Genomic DNA, 18,714 nt, shown 5'->3' on the forward strand with positions numbered 1-18,714 from the left:
GGGCTTACGAGTGACAGATAGACAGACACGAGGGCGAGACCACTGCTATTGGGCAAAGAAGCTTCCCCATTCAGTTATAGATTATACATATACAACTCACAGTTTGTGGGATGAAGGTTAAGCTCATTAATATGAGAAAACTTGGCAACTGCATTAATATGGACGAGCCGGTAGATCAGGCTGATCACAGTAGAGAGTGACTCAGCAGCTGGAGGAACCCGCCACGTGACCCGAAGCAGTGTGGTTCATTCTCCTTCCGTCACTCCTCTGCTTCCAAATCTTTGCTAATTCCGGGGCTCTAAACCCGAGCTGCTCCTCAACGCTAAAATCCCAGCAAGGCTTCCCGGAGAGAAAGCGCTCTCCAGGAGGGCAGGCACCGGGGTTGGCCGGTTAGGTACCGACAGTAGTAAACCTCAGCCCGAAAGTCCTCGGTGGCTTCTGCCCCGTCTTACTGGTGTTACTTCGAATTCTGCGCGCGAGCGCCCTACAGACATGCGCAAAAGCTCATGACTCCCGGACTACATTTCTGGGAAAAGTGGATCCGTTCAATACGTGTCTATGCGCAGAGCAGTTGCCACGGAAACGAGGCAAACAGGAAAGGACAGCGGAGCGTGGGGGAAGGGGGGAGCGTCTTCTTATTCGTCACTTCCGTTTCCCTGCCTTCCCCTATCCCGCGGCGCGGTAATACATGGTCCGCCCTCCGCTATGTTGGGCGCGCACACAGTCGCCTAGGCTCAACGCTCCTCAGCCACCACCGCCGCCGGGGTGAGTGAGAATTGAGAGATAACGGTGCGCCTGGCGTCCTGATTTCAGAGCGTCTTCGCTCTGGCCTCTGAGAATCGCGCGTGCGCAATCCTCCTCTCATTCTCGGAACCCTCGAACATGTACATTGGATGGTCGCGGAGGCGCGGCTAGAAGGCCGACCAATCAGGACGTCGGGTTGTTGCGCTCCCTCACTGGCTGGCTTCCCCATCTTCTCCTAGGCTTTTCTCTTCCCCTCTGATCCCCTCACTGCCCCTGATGCTTCTAGTTGGATGACCCTGAGCCTCGGTTTACTCATCTACAAACTGAAAGTAAAGTCAGGAAATAAGAAAAGGCCACCCATTGGCGTCACCCTCGTTAGCACCAATCGGTGCCCTGTGGGCATCTTCCCAGCCCTATCTCCCGACTTTCCAGAAAGGAAGGGGACTCAGGGAAAACAGATTCAGAAGGGAGGAGAGACAGAGAGAGGGAAGAAAGAGGAGAGGGAGACAGAGGGAAGAGAGAGGAAAGAAAGAGGAGAGAGAGACAGAGGGAAGAGAGAGGAAAGAAAGAGGAGAGAGAGACAGAGGGAAGAGAGAGGAAAGAAAGAGGAGAGAGAGACAGAGGGAAGAGAGAGGGAAGAAAGAGGAGAGAGAGACAGAGGGAAGAAAGAGGGAAGAGAGGAGAGAGGGAAGAAAGGAGAGAGACAGAGAGAGGGAAGAGAGAGAGAGAGGAGAGAGGGAAGAAAGAGGAGAGAGGGAAGAGAGAGGAGAGAGAGACAGGAAGAGAGGGAAGGAGAGAAGAGACAAAGACAAAGGAGAGAGAGAGAGAGAGAGAATATGAACTTTTTAAAGCATTTATTGTGTACTAGGCATTGTACAAAGTTACTGGGATACAGATTCAGGGAGACCAGACTGCCCCTGCCCTCATAGATCCTATGTTCTAATTGGGAAACACAAAACATAAAGGGAAGAAAAGCTTGGCGGGGGCTCCTCATTCCCTCCTCCTGAGCATGGATCCATTTATTGTTCAGCTCTGGTCAACTGGCATTTATGAAGAAGCACCCACTGGGTGCCAGGCCCTGAGCTGAGCTTTGGCTGGAGAGACAAAGAAAGTAAAAGACATCCCCAGTCTTTCTGAGGGGGGAAACCACCTGGAAACAACTACTGACAAAGAAGACTCCAGCACCAAGTGCTGGAAGGCAAGGCCAATCCCTCTCATTGGTCCCTTTTCTTCCCAGTATAAAGACTCTGCCCTTCACCAAGAAAATAGAAGAGAGGATGACCCTGATGCTCCTGACAGCCAAGGCCTGCCAGGTGAGTAGCGAGTCTTTTTTTTTGGGGGGGGTACCAAGTCTTCAGAGTGGACACTAAGAAATTTACACCTTCCTAGATTGGAGGCCTCTGGGGATGCAGCAATGCCCAGAACAAGGGCCCGGAATCAGGAAGGTCCAAACTGAAATCTATCCTCAGACATTTAGCAGCTGTGTCACCCTGGGAAAAGTTACTTTACCTCCATTTGCTTCAATTTCCTTGATTCTGAAATATGGGTAATCAGTATGTTACTACACATTTATTATCCTGGGATTAAAAACAGCAGAAGAGTGCAGCTGGATGGGAAATGAAGCCATGGCTGGCCCCCGTACCCTTTATAAATTGAGTTTCTGGGAGGAGGTCTCCACCCTCCAATCAGAGGGAGGGGCTCCAGGGGTCTGTAACATCCAGGAAGAAGAGTTTCCTGGGACTTAGAGAAAACCAAAGCAGTACCCCTAATGAGATGGAAAAAATAAATCTCCTCTCTCCCTGGATCAAATGAAATATAAGACTTATGGTGCTATGTAAACATTCACTGTTAATTATTCTTTGAAGAGCTGTGCATAGCTTTGGAATCATATGGTTAGGGGTTTTCTGAGAACTAGGATTGGGAGTTTAGCTGGTCACAATTAAAGTTAGAAACTGTCCCCTTTATTTTACACAAGAGGAAACTGATGCCTTGGTGTTGAAGACAGAAGTCAAAGGGATGGGATGATTAGATCCTGGCCCAGTTTCCTGCAGTACCCCTTGTGTGGGCCTAAATATTGCTGGGCCCACTCTGTGGGCTGTCCATCTCACTGTATGTCCCACTTTCTGAACAACACACCTTCATCCATGTGCTTCTCATGTGGGATTAGGCCAAACATTTGAATTATTGTGGATCTCATTTATGACTACCTGCAACATTTTGGACTCTGCTTTGGACAGTCTCCATGAATGTGACACATGCCTCCAGGAACATACATCTATCTCCTTGTTGAATGCCACCCTTGCCATTAATAACCAGAGGATTCAGGACAAAGTTATCTGTTGCATCTTTCCAAAAATATTCTAGTCCCGGCATTGGTCAACAAAAATAGTAAATGGAGGTAATATTATGAATGGTGTAATATTGAAATGTGGATGTTTGCCAATTGATCCTGTAAGAAACATTTTAGATCTTCTAATTGGGCTTGCATTTTATCCTCAATTTTTTTTATTTTAGCATCTCTAAACACAGTATTGAGGAGTACAAAAATGATATTACTTATTAATATAAAAAATTAGAGGTATTCTATATTCCTCAATGTGCTTAATTCTTCAACCTCCATATAAATTTCGAAGAATGTAGTATTCATTTATATATGTGTGTGTGTGTGTGTGTGTGTGTGTGTATAGTATAGTATATATATATTTTTTTTTTCTAACGGTCTTCACAAAACACGTGGGGAGCAGGACAAAGCCAAAACTTTCTACAGGTTTTTCCACTCCTAATCTAGGCAGTTGTTCCCTAAGGGAAAGGAGATTTAGAAACAATTCTCCCAGCCAGGACATTAGGGTTGCTAAGATTTAAAACAGCTGTGTTCTATCTAATTTAAGGAGAGAAGCCCGAAAGCAGGAAAATGGGCTTTGTCTCTGGTGGTCTAGCTGTTTTTGTTGCAAGAGATCGAAGCAAGGGCTGCGTTTTCCAAAGTTTCCTCGCTGCTAATCAATAAGGGTCAGCTAACTATATTTAGCTATCAGAGTCACACAGCTGGGAAGTATCAGAGGTCAGATTTGAACCTAGGACCTTCTGTCTCTAGGCCTGGCTCTCAATCCTCTGTGCCACCTAGCTGCACTTTAAGATTAAAAGGAAAACAAAACAAAACAAAACTGCTGATTCCAGTTTAACTTAAGGAGAAAAGAGAAGAGAGAAGTTTTTTTTATACTCACCTGTTCTAGCAGCTGCATCTTTAAGCTGAGTTAGCTGTTAAAAAGTACTGACTGAGGAGAAAGTAGAGTGAAAGGCAAGAAAATTCAGGAAATTTATTGAGGGAACTCGTTAGACTTTTGTGGTCAGCCACACTGTGATATTGAAATCACTTGAAAAAAGACTGATATATATTAATTTAAGGTCGCCAAGGAATTCACTTATGTAATTCCTAAATGAAACACTCAAGTCAGCTGCCAAATTTTTATGGTGTTTTAATTACAAACAGAAGGAAGAAAATATTAGAGGGAGAGAGAGAAGGGAAAGGGAGAGAAGGAAAGAGGTTTAACTCAGACCCCACTCTGGCTCAGGCTAAGCCAAAGTGGGCTTTAAGGCCTTGGATTAGCCAAGGCAGGGAAAGGGATCAGACCTTATCACTCACGTGACCAATCTGAAGGAAAGCAGTCTTCGGGCTCCTCCAACTCCAAGCACCAACCTCCAACTGACTCTCTCCCCCTCCCAGGAAGCCCCAAGAACTCCTGAGGCTGTTCTCTACCTCACTTCCTGTGTCTCACATGTGCCAATGGTGGCTCCAGCTTGACCTAGGACCACCCAGGTCTGTCCTTTTTGCACATGTCTGCTGAAGGCCATATTCTCAAATAATTAAATCTTGAGTTTGCTGCAGTCCTTCCTAATCTTGTTACCCTGAGTAGGGTGGAGATTGTAGTTTCCAAGACCTGATTCTGTTATTCCAAGTATCTCTGTTGTTATTGATCAGGAAATAGCTAAATCCGATCTTCTAAAGAATGGTCTGAATATGGTGGAGTAGTTTTGAAATTCACAATGGCATGTAGTTACTATTATGGTTGCACTTAGGGCTAGAATTCTAAATGGTTGGGGGTTTGTGGTTAAGAGTTAGCTCTTGAACTGGGCCTTTGCCATTCCCAGATGACTGAGGATCTTACAAATACATTAGAGGTATCCATACCCCTTCTGAACACTGTTTTGACACAAGATTTTGTAATCCCATGATTCTTCTCACCATACCCAGTTCTTTGAAATCCCCCCTCCAAATCCTTCTGCCCCCACCTCTCAACAATCAGCCTGCGACAACTGCTTTTACTCTTTGTCTCTTTTCTTATGTAAGAGGGCCATCATTCCTTGAGGGTGAGTTGGAATGAGTCTTTTTTTTACTTTGTTGAGGCCACCAAGACCCTTGCACTTGATTCTAGGATTGGAGGAAATCAATTTCTTCATTTTATTGTTTGATATTTTTGTAGGGGTTAAAATTAATGGTTTGACATAATATGAGAAAATGTTGTCCCTGATATTATAACTCAAGTCAAAATGACTTTTTTAGCAGATTTTATTTACAAAATAGAGGGAAAGAGTAAAAGTAGAGAAATGTGAAAGAGAGAGGATAGAGTATGCAATCTAGCTAATTACCCTAAATGTTTTTCCAGGGCTTGTTAGCCTTCCACCAGTGGACCTCCAGCCTCAGCTGGAGGGCCCTTTAACCAGAGGACCCGGTGGTGAATAGCTACTAAGCCTCCTTTGGAAACCAATCTCTCCAGAAGCCAGGAAAGGACTCACCCACATCGTAGTCCAAAGAGGAAGAACTAAGAGCAATCTTACCAAATGCTAGAGTCCCAGGTCCACTCTGAAGAAGGACCTCTACCAGCCTCCAAAGCCTCGAAAAAAAGCTAGAACTCCTCATGACAGGAAGTTTCGGCCACTGTTAAAGGCCCTTCTTCACGGCACTTCCTGCTCCTCCACTTTAGGGGACCAATTATAGTCTTTAAATTTAATTTAAATTTGCACAGGGGGAAGTCAGTTGCTTTTGGAGGTGCAAACCCCTTTAGTAAGTAGTTTGTGGACTTCCCCTACTTTAGGGTTAAGTTTTTGTTGATTTTTTGTTGATTTGATCACTTTTTGTTGATTAAATTTAGAATTAGGCAAGGGGAAAGTTAATCCCATCTTCACATTATGCTTTTTATAGAGGAATCTTAAATTTACTTTTAGAGAACAGCTATATGGTATTATTCTACACATTGCATCTGAGAATATTAGCTTAAGATGATCTATCATAAACATTGACAGCCCAGCACACCATAGACAATATACAATCTAGCTCCACATTTCTCAACCCAGAATGGCTCAATCATTAAACACGGCATCCCATACTCTGCCCATTTCTGTCAAGGACTCCACTGTCTTAGCCAACCAGTTTCCCAACAGTGGAGTCTTTCTTGACTCTTAACTTCCCCCTCTAACCTCATTTCTCATCTTCATTCATTTGCTAAGTCTGATACGGCCTTCCTCCAGGACATTTCTCAGGTCTTATCTCCTCGGTGCTCATGTGATCGCGTGGTTCAGACATTCAGCGTGGTTGGCCTAGATGACTTCAAGAGCATCTCCCCACCTTATGCCTATCCTCTCTCCAGAGAAGTTGATATTCCCAAGGCATAGTTCTGACCTTATCAGTCCCCTGCTTAGAAGTTTCAGTGGCTCCCTGTTGTTCCTCAGACAGAATGCAAACTTCTCTATTTAGAATTTGAAAAACCCTTGAGCATAATCTGGCCCTCGCCTGTCTTTAGAAGAGGACTGACCTCACTTAGTACTCTTATGTTCCTGCCAAGCCAGACCTCTTGCTGTTTGTTGTATCCAGTATTCAGCCTCCCATCTGTCTCTGTGCTTTACACAGATATTCCCCATGTCTGAAATGGGCTCCCTCACCTCCATCTCTTTCTAGGTGGCTCAGTGGATAGAGTGGCCAGTTCTGAAGCCAGGAAGTCCCAAGTCATCCTCAGACACGTATAGCTTGTGACTCCGACCTCCGCTTTGGTTTTCTTATAGACCTTGAGGGTTTTAAGGATCAAATAGGTAATATTGGTTAAAAAACAAACAAACAAACTGTGCCTGTCACATAGTAGGTGCTTAATGAATATGTTCCCTTCTCTCCCTTTCCTGCAGAGCTCAGAGCTCAAGTGCCACTTCTCTGATTCCTTACTTGTTTACCCATCACATCTGTTTTATATTTACCCAATGCTACATATCTTGGGACCCCCACTACAGCCTGAGCTCTTGATCTTTGCATCCCTAGCAGCCAGCAGAGAATCTGACACAGCACAGACGTGGCTTGTTAAACTGACTCACACTTGTTCAACCCCTAATGAAAGCTCTTTATACAAGCCCTACACTGGCTGGCAGCAGTAGCCAATGGGCGCATTCTGTTGGTCTAACCTTTTCTCTCCCAGAAAGAACACTGACCGCATCTTGAACAAGCCCCTTCATTTTCACATCAAGGTCCACCAAAGGAGATGCAGGTTGCCCCATGATATACAGCACAGTTGAGATGCTATGAGCCTATGGGAGGTGACATGGTGTTGTGGAAGCAGCCTGGGCCTGGAAGTCAGAAGCCTTGGGTGGAGGCTGGTCCCTTCTACCCACGTGACCCTGGTCATTCCACTTGATGTGTACTGATTTGTTTTCTCATCTGTGAAATGAGAATAATGGCTACCTTTGTGAGACAAGTATTTTGTATTTATACCAAAAAGGTCATTAGAGATGTGAGCTGTTAGTCTTGTTTTGTTCCAGGTTTAGTATAAATGATGGGGAATAAATAGTACTCAAGAGACATTTGGCCTATCTGGAAAACTGAGAAGCCCTCCTTTTAGTTTCTGGCAGCCTCCCCTTCTCTCCTTGGGCTCTGTGGAGGATGGTCCTTGGGTTGGCACAAACATATTTGCTGTTTCAGGAATTGGTGACATTCAAGGATGTGGCTGTGGACTTCTCCTGGGAGGAATGGGAGTATCTGGCCCCTTCTCAGAAGGCACTCTACCGAGAAGTGATGCTGGAGAACTACCAGAACCTGGTCTGCCTGGGTAAGGAGTACAGCTCCCTCCAGTGCCTCAGGATCTGCCCATTGGAGGAACTTTGCGTCCAGCCTTAATAAGCCCCATGGAATATGTGGAGTGTTGATCAGTTATTGTCATGCACTCAGGGACCCGAGAATCCTAGTTCTTTTGTGGCCAGGAGATAAGGTGTTCCTGCAAGTGATTACCTGGTGAACGATCGCTGATGGAGAGAACTAGAAACTGGAAGCTCCCTTGTGTTGCCCTGGTCTTACCAGGTCTACCGTTCTTCCCTCGGGTCAAGGGCACCTACCTGGAGAGTCATTGGATTAGACTGGGTTCCCCTCTTCTCCGAGAAGGAGTCTATTTATTTGCTATCTGAGCCCAATTCTACTTTGTAGCCTTAGTTGCCAGCAATACAGAACATCCTTGCCTGACTGCTCTCCTCTACATGACTCAGAGTAGATGCTAAATTAATTCTGCTTAACTGATTGATGGGGCTCTTTGTCCCCAATACTTTCCTATTTTCATTGGGCAGGCCTTGAAGACTCAAAACCAGATGTGATTGAGCAACTGGAACAACAGGGAGCACCTGGGATGCGAGAAGGCGCTGTCCTAGCAAGCACTTGTCCAGGTGAGTACATGGGCATCTGGCAGGGAAGATACTTGGGCAGTAACAGCTGAGTCAACTAAAACGTGTTCCGGGGGCATCTAGATGGCTCAGTGGATAGAACGCCAGGCCTAGAGATAGGGGGTCCTGGGTTCCAGTCTGGCCTTAGACTCTTCCTAGCAGTATGACACGGGGTAAGTCTAACCATATCACTCTTCTGCCTTGAAATTGCTACTTGTGTCAATTCTAAGACAAGGTGTTGGTTTAAAACAACATCAACTTGTATCAAGCTAGTGCCTCTCCTGCCAAACTCCCAGGAAAAGCCGTCTGTAAGCATTGCCTCCACTTCCTCACTCTGTCTCTTCTGAATCCCCCGGTCTATTGAAACTCCAAGGTTACCAGCACTTTTAACTGATCAGTAATACCCTCATCCTTCTTGATCTTTTAGTGTACTCACAGCTACCCTCGGATTCTGAGACACTGTTCTCTCTTAGTTCTCTCACTTTCCTCCCTGCCATTTCTCAGGCTCTTTTGCTGGATCATCTCATCCACTCAGTGTGGGCTTGCCCAGATGTCTTGTTATCTTGGGCTCTCTTCCTATTCTCCCTTGGTGTCTCTTCAGGTTCCTTAAGTTCAGTTCTCATTTAGGCCAGGCATGCTTAATCTGGGGCTTTTAAAATGTTTTAATAACAGTTTTAGGAAAATGGGATTTCCTTGTAATCCTATGTATCTTATTATTGTATGCATTTAGCAGCATTGTTCTGAGAAAGAGTCCCTAGGCCTCACCAAATGGACAAGGGGTTCCTTGACAAAAAGAAATAGGCTATGAGCCTTTGATCCATGCAGATCAAAGAAAGGTCTTCTTTTATAGATATCTCAAACTGCATAAGTCCCCAGTGGAGCTTCCAAGGTTTTTTCCTCTAAACTTCTTCATTTTTTTCAAAGATACCATCATCTTTCTAGCCACTAAGGCTCAAAATCTTGGAGGATTATTGACTTCTCTGCTCTCAGCTTCCATAACTGGTCCATTGCCCAATCTTATTTTTCATATTTGTCCCCTTCTCTCTACTTGCACAGCCACGATGCTAGTCCAGGCTCTTATCACCTCTTACCTAGACTATTAAAGCAGCCTTCTAATTTGGTCTCTCTCCTCCCCTCCAGTCTCCCTCTCCAATCCATCCTTCACAGTTGTTAAATTGATAGCTTACATCTAAGATAACTTTGATCTAACCCTATCATCCCTCAATCTCCTTTAAAAAATCACTCTCTTCTATTTCTTCCAGTAGGAAATAATAAAATCCTTAGTCTGACATTGAAAGCCCTTTACAACCTGAATCCCAGAGACTTTTACAGGCCTATTTCATGTTAATACCTTCTACACCGTCTCTTTTCCCAGGAGGCTAGCCTGCTAGAAGATTCCTCTGTGTATGACCTTCTTGCTACTTTCTTTGGGGGCTTTTACAAATAGTCCCCCAAATATGGAATGTACTACCTTCTCACTGTTGCCTTTCAAAGTCTTTAGCTTCCTTTAGCTATGTAAAGTACACTTCACATATTGCCTACCCATGAGACCTTGCCTGATTCTCTCCATTTGCTAGCTTTCTCTTTTGAAATGACATTGAATTACTTGAGATTTACTTGTGGACAGGATGTAAATCAAATTTTAGCTCTTGGAAAGCTTAAACTTTTCTCTTTTCTCTCATAATTAAAGGGCTGTCATGTAGAAGAGGAGTTGAATTTGTTCTATTTGGCCCCAGCAGGCACAGTTAAGAGCAATGGAGAGAAGTTACAGGAAAAAATTTAGGCTTTCTATAAAGAAAATCTACTTAACAACTGAAAGTGGCTGTCTGAAAGTGGAATGGGTTGCCTTTTGGATTCATTAGACATCTTCAGGCAAAGACTAGAGGACCATTTCTTGATTGCATTAAAGGAGGAAGTTTTTTGGGATACAAGTTGCACTGAGGTCTTTTCCAGCTCTGAAATTCAGTGATTCTTTTTCAAATATTATAAGCTTTGACACTCATTAGCAATATGACCTTGGTCAATACAGTAAATCAATCTACGTCAGATTTCTTATCTGGAAAATGTAATAGCTAACCCACAAACCTCACAAGGTTGTTGTAAAGATTAAGATACATGCTGTCTATCAATTGATTGGATAAATAACCATGAAATGGCAGAATTCCTTTTAGACTTTAAAGTTCAACAATTATTTTTCTTAATGGAGGAAAGAGAAGATAGGATTAAATGTGCAAAAGAAAAAATATTTACTTTCATTTACTTTCAGATTGGGAGACCAGACATGAAACCAAGGAGTCAACTCTAAGGCTGGGCATTACTATGGAAGAGTTGTTCCAGGAAAGATTAAAAATGGATGGTTCCTGTGTCTCCCAGTTGGTAGAAAGCAAGACCAGGTTAGAAAGACAGCAGAGTTATAAGAAACATCATCATCAAGCAAAAACTTTCCAAAGGGAAAATTCCAAGAAATTGAAGCACCATAAATGTAAGAAATATGATCAAGGGTCAACTTTTGTTTCCCAACAAAAACTGTACTTTGGAAAGAGTTGCCACCAATGTGATAAACATAGAAAGAGCTTCAGATTATATTATGACTCAAGTAAGTATAATAGAATCTGTTTGAAGAAGACATTTTCTAAGTATGATAAAAGTGAGAAATCTTCCAGTTATAATTCAGACTTTTTAAAATGTCATAGAATAAATACTCAAGAGAAACCTCATGAATATAATGAAGGTAGAAAAACTTATCAGAGCTCCCTCCCAACAATCAGCATTGGAGAGAAACTCCATAAATGTAATGACTGTGGAATGTCTTTCCTCAATAGCCTACAACTAATTGAACATTGGAGCATTCATGCAGGAGAGAAACCTAATGAATGTAATGAATGTGGAAAGGTGTTTCGTTGGAGCTCAGGACTTACCGAACATCAGAGAATCCACACTGGAGAAAAACCTTATAAATGTAATGAATGTGGGAAGACTTTCAGTCATAGGTCATCCCTTACTTCCCATTATAGGATTCATAGTGGGGAAAAAACTTATGAATGTAATGAATGTGGCAAGGCCTTCTACTGGACCTCGGAACTTACTAAACATCAGAGAATTCATACTGGAGAAAAACCTTTTGAATGCAATGAATGTGGTAAAGCCTTTCACCAGAGCATACACCTTATTCAACATCAAAGAACTCATACTGGAGAGAAGCCTTATAAATGTAATGAATGCGGTAAGGCCTTTGGCCGAATTGCACTCCTTACTGAGCATAAGAGAATTCACACGGGAGAGAAACCTTATGAATGTAGTGAATGTGGAATGGCCTTCCGGTGGAATTCAGGACTAACTGAACATCAGATAATTCATAGAGGAGAGAAACCTTATGAATGTACTGAATGTGGGAAGACTTTCAGTCGTAGGTCATCCCTTACTTCCCATCACAGGATTCATAGTGGGAAGAAGCCATATGATTGTAATAAATGTGGCAAGGCCTTCTACTGGCTGTCAAAACTTACTAAACATCAGAGAACTCATACAGGAGAAAAACCTTTTGAATGCAATGAATGTGGAAAGACTTTTAACCGAAATTTGCATCTTGTTCAACATCAGGGAATTCATACTGGTGAAAAGCCTTTTGAATGCAATGAATGTGGGAAGGCTTTCAATCGAAGCATACATTTTATTCAACATCAAAGAATTCATACTGGAGAAAAACCTTATGAATGTAATGAATGTGGAAAAGCCTTCTGCCAGAGCTCAGGACTTACCAGACATCAGAAAATTCATACTAGAGGCAAACATTAGACATTAGACAACATTAGACAGACAGATTTCTCAATGAATGTAAGAAGGCTTTTTGCCAGAACAAAAAAGCTTACCAAACATCAGAGAACTAATTATTAATCAGAGAAGGCTTACAAATGAAATTTATGTGGACAGCTTCATCATAAGCTAGCCCTTCCAGTATAGGATTCATATTGGAGAAAAAACTCATGAGTGTGATGAGAGTGACAAGGTTTTCCATAGGAACACAAATTTAGTTTACATTGTAGAATTACTAGTTGAGAGAATGAATGTGAGAAAACCTTCCACAGGACCCTACATTTTATTGCTCATCAGAAAATTCCTACTGGAGAGAAATCATAAGGTTTAACAAATAATAGTAATAAATGTGGGGAAACCGGAATCAGAAGTATTACTCAATATCAGAGAATTCATACTGAGTAAATTCTTTTTTTTTTTAATTTTATAGTATTTTATTTGATCATTTCCATGCATTTTTCATTAAAGACAAAGATCATTTTCTTTTCCTCCCTCCCACCCCCCGTGGCCGATGCATGATTCCACTGGTATCATATGTGTTCTTGACTTGAACCCATTGCCACGTTGTTAGGATTTGCATCAGAGTGTTCGCTCAGAGTCTTTCCTCTGTCATGTCCCCTCAGCCACTCAAGTCCCCTCAAGCAACTACCTGACTACAATGGCTGAGGGGACATGACAGAGGAAAGACTCTGAGCGAACACTCTGATGCAAATACTAACAACATGAGTAAATTCTTATAAAAATTAAGCCTTAAGAATGTAAAAAGTTTCAAATAATTCACCAGCATACATATTTTGCTGAAAACTATATCAGAAATATTAAATGTAAACTCTCTAGGTGAAACAAAGTTCCATCTAATTAAAAAAAAACAACAACCCTTGCTTTCTGCCTTAGAATCAACAAGTCCGAAAAGTGGTTAGGACTAGGCAATGGGGGATAAGTAACTTGCCCAGGGTCACACAGCTAGAACGTGTGTGAGGCAAGATTTGAACCTAGAACCTTCCATCTCTAGGCCTAGCTTTCAATCCACTGAGCCATGTAGCTGTTCCTGTTCCATCTAATTTTTGACAGTTCCAAAATTTTCCTTTTTGTAAGAATATATTTTTTATATACTCTACCAATTCCTCTCTATTAGCGAGAATTACTGTGCATTCCTCTGTCTGCAGTCTGGATCAGAGAAACTGACCAATCTACAACTTTTTGCATTTTCTTTGTCCTTGGGAATCTCAAGGAACCGCATCCTTTTTAACAGAATTTGGTTGTAGAGAAGGATGTGACCTGTCCTGTGGGGATGGGGTGGGGGGAATAAGTTTATGGACCAGCTCTTAATTCGCTTTCACCAATAAAAGATGTCTTGGTATGGTCAAGGGAGGGGCTGAATGATGAGCTCCTAAAAATCTACTTATTAAGCTGGGTGTCCTAGCTCTAGTAGTTGCTAGTCACGAGAGCCATGGAGATTGATATTGCTTTTATCAGTTGTGATGCTTGATCTAAACAGCAAACCTGTTATGATCAATTAACTCATTCGTACCCCAAAATTGGTCTCTCAGGATCATTTTATTCGTAACATTTCAAGCCTCCTGCCCAAAAGTCTCCCCTTCCCAAATTCACAATTATGATATCCATGTTTCTCTTGGTTAACAAAAATTGTGGTCTACCAGATTTTTGAACTCCTAGTCAATCAGAAAACATTTACTAAGTGCCTACTATTTGCCAGGCAACATTCTAGGTGCAAAGGGTACAAAGAAAGAGAAAAGACAGTTCCTACTTAAAATCTAGTGGAGGGGTGATAACACAATGATGTCTATGTATAAACAAGCTATAGACAGTATAAACTGGAGTTGGCCAACAGAGAGAGGTAAGGCACTAGCATTAGAATTGAAAGGGGTTCCTGCAGAAAGTAGGATTTTATCTGGGATTTGAAAGAAGTGAAGGAATGTGGGAGGCCAGTGAAAATGTCTAATCTTTAAATGGAGTGGGTTTGGGTTGGGTTTTTTTTTTGTTTTTTTCAAGAATAACCAGGAAGCCAATGTCCCTGGGTCAAAGAGGACAGGAGGGCCAGATTGTGAATGACCTGAATGTCAGGATTTTACATCTGGCTCCACTGGAGTTTATTGAACAAGAAGAGGGTGGCATGCACATTAGGAAAAGCCATTGGATAGCCAAGTGGAAGATGGACTGGAACCAGAGTTCCAGTTGAGGCAGGAGGCCCCCTAAAGGATTGTTGTCACAGACCAAGCATGAGGTGATAAACACCATCAGGGTGTTGGCGATGTCAGAGGGAAAAAGAGCTGTATGTGAGAGATGCTACCTTATCAGTGGATTGGATGTAGAGGAGGAGAGAACGAAGAGTGGGAGACAATACAGATTTTGATCCTGGATGACTGGAAGGATGGTGCTGCTCTTTATGGTAAGGGCACCTCAAAATTTGGGAGAGGAGATTTTGTGGGGAAAGATTTGGCCTTAGTTTTGGATATGTCGAACTTAAGATATCTACAGAACATTGTGATCATTTTTTTTAACCCTTCCCTAATGTCTTAGAATCAATACTAAGCATTGATTCCAAGGCAGAAGAGCAGTAAGGGCCAGGCAATTTAGATTAAGTGACTTGCCCAGGATCACACAGCTAGGAAGTGTGTGAGGACAGATTTGAACTCAGGTTCTCCCAACCGCAGGCCTGGTGCTCTACCCACTGTGCTACCTAGCTGCCCCTTCAGTATCATTTTCTCTGTTCCCCCTTCCATTCACTTAGAGAAGAATCAGAGAATAAACACATCGTCACAATCACACAGATGGGCTTACAAATGTCTAAGTATTACCGCAGTCCATTGCCTATTTGAATTTTCAGTAACCATCTAGTCCAATATGTGCTTGGATAATAATCCCTTCTATGGCATATGAGTTCCCATCCCGTAAAGCATAATAGAAGTGCAATTGAGCATGCTCAGAGTGTTCTTTTTCATGGTTTTTCTCCAGTGCCTCAACAAACAACTCAGTTGTGACTACACAACTTAAAGCTAGAGATCAGCTTTCCATAATTTTTCTTATCTCCCTGGACACCTTTTCTCTCCTTGCCTTTTAGTGAGCTAAAGCAATTTTTTCTCCCACTATTTTCATAATAACATTCCAATTTCAAGGACAAACATTCTACCCTTCTCCGATTCTAATTGCCTTTTCCTGTTTTTTCCTTAAACTTGACTGCCCCTAGTTTGTCAGGCTTCCTATGACCTATTTATATGTGTAAATTTACATACGTACCCACCTTTGTGTGTGCTTTTTTCTTAGAGATCCAATATCCCTGCCTATAAAGCATCACTTCCTGCCTTACACAGAATCTCCAAGCAGATTTCTTTCTCAGTTTCTCAGAGACAGCCGAGAGATGGTGTCTTGGGAATGGTGTTCCCAAGAGTTTTAACTCTTTCCCCAGATCAAATTCCTCCTGACAAAAATAATTAAGCAAAAGTTTCAAAATGGTGTCTAGATCTGACAGTGTCAGAAAACCTTGTCCAGTATTCAAAACCCTTTATAACCTCTCACTCCCCTCCAGCCCTTTCCATTTTCCTTGTACCTTACTCACCCCCATGAACCCTGCCGTCCGGTGATCCTGGTCTCCTAGCTGTGTCTCCAAAATAATACTCCATCTCACAACTCTAGTCATTCTTTCCATGCCTAGAAGGCTCCCTCCACATCTCTGCCTCCTGGCTGTGACTTCCTTCAAGTCCCCACTGAAATTTCATCTACAGGAAGCTGTTCTGGATCCCCCTTAATGTTAGGGCTTTTGCTAGGATTGTTGTTGCCAATATATACAAATATATATATATATATATGTCTATATTATACATATACATGTATTTGTGTGTGTATATGTATATATATACATATATATATGAGTATATGAGATTGGTTGGTATATAGTTGCATGTTGTCCCTTTCATTGGATTGTAAGCTCCTTGAGGGCAGGGATTGTCTTTTGCTTTTTTTGTATTCCCAGGACTTGGCACAGTACCTGGCATAGTAGAATTCACTTAATGAATGCTTGTTAGTCTATTTGCTATCTTATTATCCCCCTTCTCAGTCTTAAAAAGCAAGTACATTTGACTATTCATTCTCTTTATTGGTATTTCCATAACTCCGTATTTAATCTCCATGATCTTTTCCTCTACATTTTTGTGGTCATTGTTTTCTAGTTTTTTGGGTTTCATTTAATTCACACTCTATAAATTCACAGTCTTCCATGTTTCTCTGAAACCTTTATATTCATATCTTACTATATAGTAATATTCCATTCCATTCATTTACCATATGTTTTCTAAGTATTCTCAGATTGTTGGTTACCTTCTTTTCCCAGTTCTTTGTTCCCAAAAGGTATACTGCTATGAATACTTTGGTATCTGTCTGATGGACCTTTGTTTTTGTCTTTGACTTCATAGGGATATGAATTCAAGAGTGGGATCTTTGGGTAAAAGGACATGCATAGTTTAGTCACTTGTGTAATTTCCAGTTGATGTTGAGGATGATTGGACAACTTCACAACTCTATCAACAGAGTATCAGTGTGCCTGTTTTCCCAAGGCATTTTTACAACATTACCACATCTCCCTATCTTTTGTCATTTTTGCTAATCCGTACAGGGTGAGGTGAAACCTCAGCCAATCAATAAACATTATACCTACTTTGTTCCAGGCACTAAAAGAATAAAACCAAGACAATGGAAGGCAATCCCAGTCCTCAAGGAGCTTATACAATCCAGCGGTGGAAGACAACATAGAAAAGGAAGCAGAAAGGAGGGGATGAGGAGGTGGAAGCTTTTTTGTTTATTCTAAATTTTACAAAACCAAATAAAAACCATTTCTATATACAAATAAGATAGTACATAAATAAAATCACAAATCTTTTACATTTTTTCTTCATGTCTACCTCATAAATCCCATCCACAAGTTCCTCAGCTCATCCTTGACCTCTCCACATCACAGAAGATATCCACAAGATGACATGTTCATGCAGTCTCATTTCCACCTTTTATTTCATAATCGGGAAGTAATATCCACAATTTTCTCTTCCAATATTCTGTAACTGTATAGAATTTTTTCTTGGTTCTACTCATTTCACTGTTCATTATTCCAGATAGTTCTTTACAAAAATTTTTTAAATTAGCCTCATTTGCTCCTTATGATGCAGTAGTAGTGTAAACGTTAAAATTTCTTAGACTTATAAATGTTGGAAATTTCACCATTGGGAAATTTCATACTTGGAAACTTTCTTACTGATAGTCTATTGGAATGTGAACCCCATTGGCATGGGAGGTTCCTTCTCCTCCCTTCTTAAGATTATTTTAGGACAGAAACCTTTTGCTGAACAATGGAAAGGGCTTTGACCTATGCTTAAGCATAGAACAGGAATTTCTTTTGAGTCATGATTGATTTTAGAATTGATACAATAGAGATACTTGGAATGACAGAACCAGGTCTTGGAAAATACAATTTCCACCCCACTCAGTCCTAACAGGATTTAGGAAGGGCTACAGCAAAGGATCAAGATTTTATTGAGAATATGACCTTCAACAGACATGTGCAAAGCCACAGACCTCTGGGTGGTCCTGGGTTAAGCTAGAGCCACCATTGGCATAGGGAAGACATGGACAGTGATTGGTAGATGTGAGAATTGAGGGGAGGGAACTTGGATGGTTTCCTTAAAGATAGAGGGGTCTGAGGACTGAGGGGTGGTTGGTTGGAGAGGTTTTTGCTCTGAGAGGTGGTGCTTTGAGAGTTGGCTCTGAAGGAAGCTGGAGGTGGAGGCCTCTGAGACTGTTTCTCCATTTTGGTCATGTGAGTAATAGGGACTGATCTCCTTTCTTTGCCTCAGCTATCTAAGGGCTTGGGCCTTTTGGCCCAGCCTAAACAGAAGGGGTATTTAAGCCCTATTCCCTTCTTTCCCCTTTCTCTCTCCCTCTCTCTCTATATCTCTAATTCCTTTCTTCATCCTGTTTGTAATTAAATTCCACAAAAGGTTGACTGCTGACTTGAGTTTTCATTTAGGAATTACATAGCTGAATTCCTTGGCAACCTTAAATTAATATATATCAGTCTTTTAAAGTGATTTCCTTGTCACAGTAGCCCATAACAGTCATATACCACAATCTGTTCAGCCATTCCCCAACTAATGGGCATCCTTGAAATCTCCAGTTTTTTGCCACCACAGAAAGCTGCTATTGTGTAATTAGATTCTGCTCCCCAGAATTGCAATTCCCATCATTCATGTTACTTCTCACATTACGTGCTGACATAGACTAAGTTTTGTGTAGCCCTGCCTCTCTCCCTTGATTGCAGAGACTGAGGTGGGATAGAGGCTTCACACACGTCTTTACTTTTTGTTAGATAATTATTTTTGAACTATTTATTTTAGTCTATTTTCTTTCTATTATTAATTATATAATTATTAATTAATAAACTTTATAAAATATCCTTGGAGTTATTGC

The 18,714-nt window shown here is 41.8% G+C and overlaps 1 protein-coding gene across 4 annotated transcripts; it reads left to right on the forward strand.

The window, feature by feature from the left end:
• Window positions 1-609: 609 nt before the first annotated feature.
• On the forward strand, window positions 610-18,514 carry LOC100019924 (zinc finger protein OZF-like). 4 transcript variants are annotated; one of them, XM_007490221.3, is made up of 5 exons: window positions 610-765; window positions 1,982-2,057; window positions 7,700-7,826; window positions 8,335-8,430; window positions 16,923-18,514. In XM_007490221.3, exons 1-5 carry the CDS (start codon window positions 689-691, stop codon window positions 17,060-17,062), a joined length of 516 nt encoding a protein of 171 aa, XP_007490283.1. In that variant the 5' UTR covers window positions 610-688; the 3' UTR covers window positions 17,063-18,514. The 4 variants fall into 4 exon arrangements, with proteins under 4 accessions (XP_007490283.1, XP_016288432.1, XP_016288434.1 ...); XM_016432946.2 differs by lacking the exon at window positions 16,923-18,514 and adding an exon at window positions 10,694-12,662 and having other exon boundaries at window positions 621-765; XM_056820330.1 differs by lacking the exons at window positions 7,700-7,826; window positions 16,923-18,514 and adding an exon at window positions 10,694-12,662 and having other exon boundaries at window positions 730-765.
• Window positions 18,515-18,714: the final 200 nt, after the last annotated feature.

Source organism: Monodelphis domestica, chromosome 3, assembly GCF_027887165.1.
Source record: "Monodelphis domestica isolate mMonDom1 chromosome 3, mMonDom1.pri, whole genome shotgun sequence".
Classification (NCBI taxonomy): domain Eukaryota; kingdom Metazoa; phylum Chordata; class Mammalia; order Didelphimorphia; family Didelphidae; genus Monodelphis; species Monodelphis domestica.

Bases quoted from the DNA above. Each gene is read 5' to 3' on its own strand.
- LOC100019924 (XM_016432946.2), top strand. From the start codon at position 689: ATGGTCCGCCCTCCGCTATGTTGGGCGCGCACACAGTCGCCTAGGCTC. The intron at 7,827-8,334 runs GTAAGGAGTACA...TTCATTGGGCAG, and splicing joins CCAGAACCTGGTCTGCCTGG to GCCTTGAAGACTCAAAACCA. The intron at 8,431-10,693 runs GTGAGTACATGG...ATTTACTTTCAG, and splicing joins CCTAGCAAGCACTTGTCCAG to ATTGGGAGACCAGACATGAA.